Source organism: Vidua chalybeata, chromosome 24 (assembly GCF_026979565.1).
Source record: "Vidua chalybeata isolate OUT-0048 chromosome 24, bVidCha1 merged haplotype, whole genome shotgun sequence".
Classification (NCBI taxonomy): domain Eukaryota; kingdom Metazoa; phylum Chordata; class Aves; order Passeriformes; family Viduidae; genus Vidua; species Vidua chalybeata.
The window spans coordinates 1602245-1608642 of record NC_071553.1 but is presented as its reverse complement, the minus strand read 5'-3'; the positions used below and the strand labels follow the sequence as shown (position 1 = coordinate 1608642).

At 49.2% G+C, this 6398-nt stretch overlaps 1 protein-coding gene across 1 annotated transcript in view; it reads left to right on the top strand.

The window, feature by feature from the left end:
• LGR6 (leucine rich repeat containing G protein-coupled receptor 6) overlaps nt 1-6398 on the top strand; it is a 155373-nt gene that overhangs the window by 52923 nt on the left and 96052 nt on the right. Inside the window, exon 2 of the mRNA XM_053963709.1 lies at nt 3379-3450. Within this exon, the coding sequence (XP_053819684.1) occupies nt 3379-3450 (72 nt within the window). The remainder of the gene's footprint in view (nt 1-3378; nt 3451-6398) is intronic.

Here is a 6398-nt window from a genome sequence, read left to right as displayed (position 1 = left end):
TCCCACAACACTTCAGGCAAGAATCCTGTGCCTCAGCTTTCACACAAGCATGGACAGCCTGTGGAGAAACATCTCGTACTTTTGTGGCTAGAAAAATCACCGGGTCCAGGGCTGTGCTTGGGAAGTTTATTTCCAGCCCTTGGAGGAATTTGTTCTTCCTTCACACCATTTGTCCTTGCACATTCCATGCTGTCCTCACACCACGGTCAGGCCAGGAATTCCACCACACCAAGTCGGGTGTGATGTCCCCTGCTCTGGAGGGGCTGGTGGGGGGGTCCCTGCAGGATGTCACACTGGAGAGTTAATGGCAAAACTGAGTCCCTGGAACCTTTGCCTTGCTGTTCATCCGCTGGAAACCACTGCCAGGATTTGCCCTTTCGGGGTGCCCTTTGCAGGGCTGTCAGTGTAGATGTATTACACTTGAGTCCTGCAGGACTGCAAACCACCAGTGTTCAAACAGCCAAAACATCAGTGACTTTTCAATAAAATTACTCAAAATATTTTCTATGCAACAACCTTGAAAATACAGGCTGGGCTTTTCTTCACTGCCCAAAGAAATGGTGGGGGAGAGCCCCTTGTCCCAGACCTGCCTGTGGCCAGGAGCTCCAGGGCTGCAGGGTGGGAGGGAAGGGGGGCTTTTAAAGAAAAGCCACGTGCCGTGGAGCTGTGAGGCTGCAGAGTGATGGCACAATGGCATCTCTCCTCTGCCTTTTGGAAGATTTGTTTCAGAAACCAGTGTATTTTGTTCCTTTTCGGTATGGATCAGGGCAGGGGGAAAGAAGTGTCCAAGGCCAGGTTGGACAGGGCTTGGAGAAACCAGGGAGAGTGGAAGGTGTCCCAGCCATGGCAGGGGGTGGAACGAGATGAGCTTGGAGGTCCTTTCCTGCCCAAACCATCTGGGATTGTAAAAGGTATTTGACCTCCCATATCCTCAGCCCCCTACAGCCCTGCTGCTGTCTGGGACTGATGAGTCCCATCCTGATGAGTCCAGAGTGATGAGTCTGGACATCCCTGCAGCCACCACCCACCCAGGTGTCCAGCTGTCCCCATCACACCTGGGGAGCACCTGGGCACACAGAAGGCAGTTCCCTGAGGCTTGGAAAGTGGCAAGCAAGGGGTATTCTCTACACTGCCAGCAGAAGGCAACTTAAGGAATATACCTCACAGTTTCAAGGAGATCTTGGATGTTTCAGATCTGTGTTTTCTTTCACAGTCTTTCATTTTACATTATTTTCATTATTTTCACATTGTTCCACAACATGTCAAAACATCAGACAGATTCATTACAACACAAACAGGAGACACTTTGATGTAGGGAAAAAAAGATGTTTTAATGGGTGCTAAGTAGCAACTGCCCTTGGGGGTTTAAAAATAAAAATAGAAGCAGCACAAAATAATATTTTAACCCTTGTCTCCCAGCATCACCAAAATACAGATTGAAGCATTGCACACAGAACAGTGCAGGCAATAATTTTATTTTGCACTCATTCTGAAAACAGAATTTTGAATTCTCGTAGATTTTTGTGAGTTTTCTACTACTTCTTTGGAGAAGAGAAAGTTATAAAGGAAAAAGTAAACTTCTCCAGGAGTATTTTTCAAAAGGGCTCATGAAAGTGCATGGTTTTGTCACAGGACACCTCTCCAGAGAATATGCAAAGACAATTTCCAACCTTCCTGATGTGTCACCTGCCTCCACCAATGCCAAATAGAGCTGGTCAGAACATGGTGGTTTGGGTTTTTTTGTGGAAAGTGGTCAAAATGTAGAAGCCTATGCCCCCCAGGTGTTCTGCTCTTTACCAGCAAAACTCCAGCATTTCTTTACTGAGGAATACAAAGGCAGCTCAGTAGATTTTTCAGTGAACTTCTTTTTCAGTGAAGCAATTTCCTAGCCAGAGCCCAAAGCCAGATGAGATGCTCCAGATAATTTGCAATGTGACCTGTGAGATCTCAGGTGCTCTGAGCAGGTGGAACAGCTCAGAGAGGTCCCTCTTGTGTTGCTGGGTTCTCCTGGGGGGGGGCTTTTCTCCTTTGTGTTTCTGTCCTTGTCCTTGGCATGAGCCTCCTCCCAATGCCAAGACATTCCCAGTGCCACTGGGAGGACAGGGAACGTCATTCCTCAGGCTCACAAGTCTGTGAGGCTTACAGAAGGACAGGGTAAATAAATTGCCTTTATTTTGTTGTTGTTTTTCCTCATTTTCCCATCACACCCATCAGGCTGTGCTGTTCAGTCCAGGGAGGAGCCAAGCTGTGCCCTGTCTGTGCACAGTGACAAAGAGCAGCCCCTTCTGCCTCCCACGAGGCTCTCCAGCAGCCCAGATGCCACTGCCACATTGCTTTGCTCACTAGGGGATATGCCCCATCTATTCCCATTGAGTTTAACCACACGAGCTTTTAATTCAGCCTCATCTTACCTCTTAGCTTTAAAGGTCAGTGCTCCCTTGCTCACCTGAACACAGCCTGGTCTAGGCTGGGGTGAGCAGCGTGGGTTTCTTCACATGCAACTGCTCATGAGGGCAGGGTTGCAGCTATCAGACTCCAAGAACAGCCTTGAAACATCCTTGTTTTCTCCAAATAGCAGCTTGTGTATTGAATCACTCGGGACAGACTCAGCTGCTGTCACACCCTGAGATGGGGAGAGCTCTGCACAGGCAGCTCACGGTGACTGTAACGTGCAGGGGGCTTCAGAACCACCCTGGACCCTCTGGCTACCAGCACAGCCTCCTCCAGAGAGGCTCTATTGGAACCCAGGCAGAGGAGATGAGCCTTTAGCTGGAGATGGCAGAGGGAGACAAGTACAATCAGCCTGGTTCCTTCCACCTCCCGACCTCAGTTTGTCACCCACTGAGCCAACCTCTGCCCCTCAGTCCTGGTGTGGTTCTCTGGTTTGCACAGTGTAGAGAAAGCCAGTCCAGTGGGATGGACCCCTTCTCTCATGGGCTGCTGTCTCCTCAAAAGCAGATGTCTGTCCACACACTGGAAGATCTCCCTGTGGGGGCTGGCATGGCCATGGTGACAGAGATGCTCTTGGGCCCAAGGACATGCTGTCCTATTCCAGTGTCACGGGGCTTCCTGTTCACTCTCCAAAACTTGTGAGACAGCAAGACTGCCTATGCTGTTGGGAAATGTCCTAACTTGCTTCATAACTTGGAGAAGCTCAGGCAGACCACCCTGAAGGAGCCAGCTCTCTCTGGCTACTCCTCTCCATCCCTCTGCAGGCAGAGCGCAGGCTGTGATCAGATGTCAATGCTGAAATGCTGTTTGCAGAGGCTTCTCACCCTCCCACTTAGCAGAGAGGGGCCACAGAGCCTGGCACTGAGGTTCATTCTATGCAAACCACTGCGTGACTGATCAGAAACCTCTGTCTTTCCTTCCTGCCAGAGACCTGAGCATGAACAACATCAGCCAGCTGCAGCCCAGCGCGCTCCGACACCTGCGCTTCCTGGAGGAGCTGTGAGTACGGGGTGGTGACGGGCAGGGATGCTGGGGGTGCTGGGGGATACTGCACAGGGTCCTCTAGCACCAGCCACACCTTCCAGTGCTGTTCCTGCAGCTGCAGGCTGAGGTGGAAGGACACTGCGTGCTGGGACAGGGTTTATTTGCTGCTCCAGTTTAGGGGTTTCACTGAGGTCGTCACTTTCAGGCTGAGGTGGCGCGTCTGCCAAAAGCCAGAATAAAAGAGGACCTAATCTCTCATTCAAAAATCAACCCTCCATACTGGAGCAGAGCCAGCAAACAGAGAGCTTCACTCACCCTTCAGCAGACAGGGTCCCCCTCACAGCCTCCTGCAGCCCAGAGATACATTAACCCCTGGCGCTTCGCCGGCCAGGTGGAACCCACCCTGCACAACTGAAGTCCCAAAAGTTCTCCCCAGAGGCTGAGGTGTCCCACCACGCACCAGTGTGCACTCAGGTCTGAGCAGACACACTCAGACACAGCAGCAATCTCAGTCCTGGGGATCAGCATGTGGCTGTGTGTCAGTGAAGGAGTGGCCCTACTTCTGAAAGTGTGAAAATTAACCAGCAGCACAAGAAACCACTGGAATCCTTTGTGAGCCCCAAAAATGGGAGCCCAGGGGGCAGAATGTTGAGGTTGACCATTTCTGCATGAGTAAATTGCACCTGTATGGTCTTACTCCACTTGACCATGAGAAATACCTCCAGGTGTTATTCTCATGCCGTTGGTACTTTCAACACAACAGCTTCTGTTGGAAAACACAATTTCTTCAAAATGCTGTTATTGCATTCATGAAATGCTAATATTAATGCTTCATTTGATGTGTGTTGTAAACTTACTGTGTATATAACAGTTTCTGCAACTTAATCTGCCTAAATGAAACACTTTCACTTCTCTGAATCAGATCTTGCTGCCACCACAAGGCACAGCACCGGCATTTCATAAATGGTATTTTCCAAAATGTCAGAATGGCAGACATCACCCTAACACCTGTGAGGGTGGGGAGGCCCTGGCACAGGATGCCCAGAGAAGCTGTGGCTGCCCCTGGATCCCTGGAAGTGTCCAGGGCCAGGTTGGACAGGGCTTGGAGCAGCTTGGGTTAGTGCAAGGTGTCCCTGATCATGGCAGGGGTGGAATGAGATGATCTTTAAGGTCCCTCCAAATCCAGATCATTGCAAGATTCTGTGATTTTATATTACAGGTTTTTACTTCAAATGGTCTTGTAGTTTATAATATAAACAGTTTGCAGTTTATAATATAAGGAGATGGAGCAAAGATGTTCAGTGTCCTGTTCATTAAGGAGCTATATCTTACTAATATTACTTGGCAAATGAATCCAAACTGGTTTGAATTTGAAATCTGTCTGTATTTCAAATTAATTGGAGTTGTAAAGACCCCAGCCACCCAAGCCCCGCCCCCCCCACCCCCCACCCCCAGCAGGCATTTACAGGCTGACAAGGAGGCATTTTTGATCCCGTTTTGGCTTTGGAGCCAGAGCTGCCCACAGAAGGGAGGCTCTTCAGCACTTTGCACCCATCTTGCAGCCCTTCTCCTTTCATTTTATCAACATCCATGTCGAAGTGTGGGCACCCAGCACCTTCACTGTGGGTGCTTCACACACACAGACCACACTCTGCTGGGTACAATTAGCAGTTGTCTTGCTGCAAGCAACCGTGTCCTGATTACGTCATGTACAAACAGAGCAGCCTCAACCAGCAACGAATAAATATTCATAGGTTCCAAAAGAGCCAGCTTCCCACAGCCAAAAATAATTATGAATGAAACAGGCAAAGGGGAAAAATTTAAAGAGGAAAGTCTGAAAAAATAATTGGAAGTTGTTAGATAACATTTTACTGGAGGTTCAGTGTGTCACAAGCTCCCCTTTGGAAAGGACTAACATCACAGTTAGGAGAAAAAATGCAAACTGCAGCATCATATACCTGTGCATAGTAAAGTGCCTGCTTGAATTTGATAGCAGTAAGATAGTATTCCTATTTATGGAAATCAAGTAATTTATATGAAATCAAGCAAGGAAGGATTTTGTATATTACGGCAAATTAAAAGTGATTCAACAACAACAGCTAGACAGGGACAGTTTGTACAGCATTCATAGGGCTGTCATTGACCAATAGTGCAACTTGCCTGGCATTTCCCTTCCTCTTTTCATTTATATCTTCACAAAATTTTCATCCCACATTACATCAGGACCATGACATTCAGGCTGGGATCACCCTCTGTGCCAGGACACGCATAAGAATCAAGCAAATAAATCCTGCTAGTTTAGACATCCTCAAGGGAAGTTTGTTCAGGTTTCACAGCTCAGATCTCTGCTGATTTCATCTGCCTGGGACACATTCCCAGTAGCTGCCAGGGTGACACGCACACGAGACCAAGCCCTTTGTCTTCATCCCCATGGCAGAGCTGCCTGTGCTGGGACATGCCAAGTGAGTGAAGAGCAGAAACCCCTGCTGAGCAGTGAGGGACAGCCCAGCTATCCCAAACCCAGCTATCCCAAACCCAGCTATTCCAAACCCAGCTATCCCAAACCCAGCTATCCCAAACCCAGCTATCCCAAACCCAGCTATTCCAAACCCAGCTATCCCAAACCCAGCTATCCCAAACCCAGCTATCCCAAACCCAGATATCCCAAACCCAGCTATCCCAAACCCAGCTATCCCAAATCCAGCTATCCCAAACCCAGCTATCCCAAACCCAGCTATCCCAAACCCAGCTATCCCAAACCCAGCTATCCCAAACCCAGCTATCCCAAACCCAGCTATCCCAAACCCAGCTATCCCAAACCCAGCTATCCCAGTGGCAGTGTCTCCTGGGCAGGAGGGAGACCTGCCTGCCTGCCCTCCTGCCTGTACCCCTCCAGCAGGGAAGTACTGACAATGAAGAGGGCTCTGCTGCAGCTCATCCTGGCTGCAAGTGCCTGTCTTCAG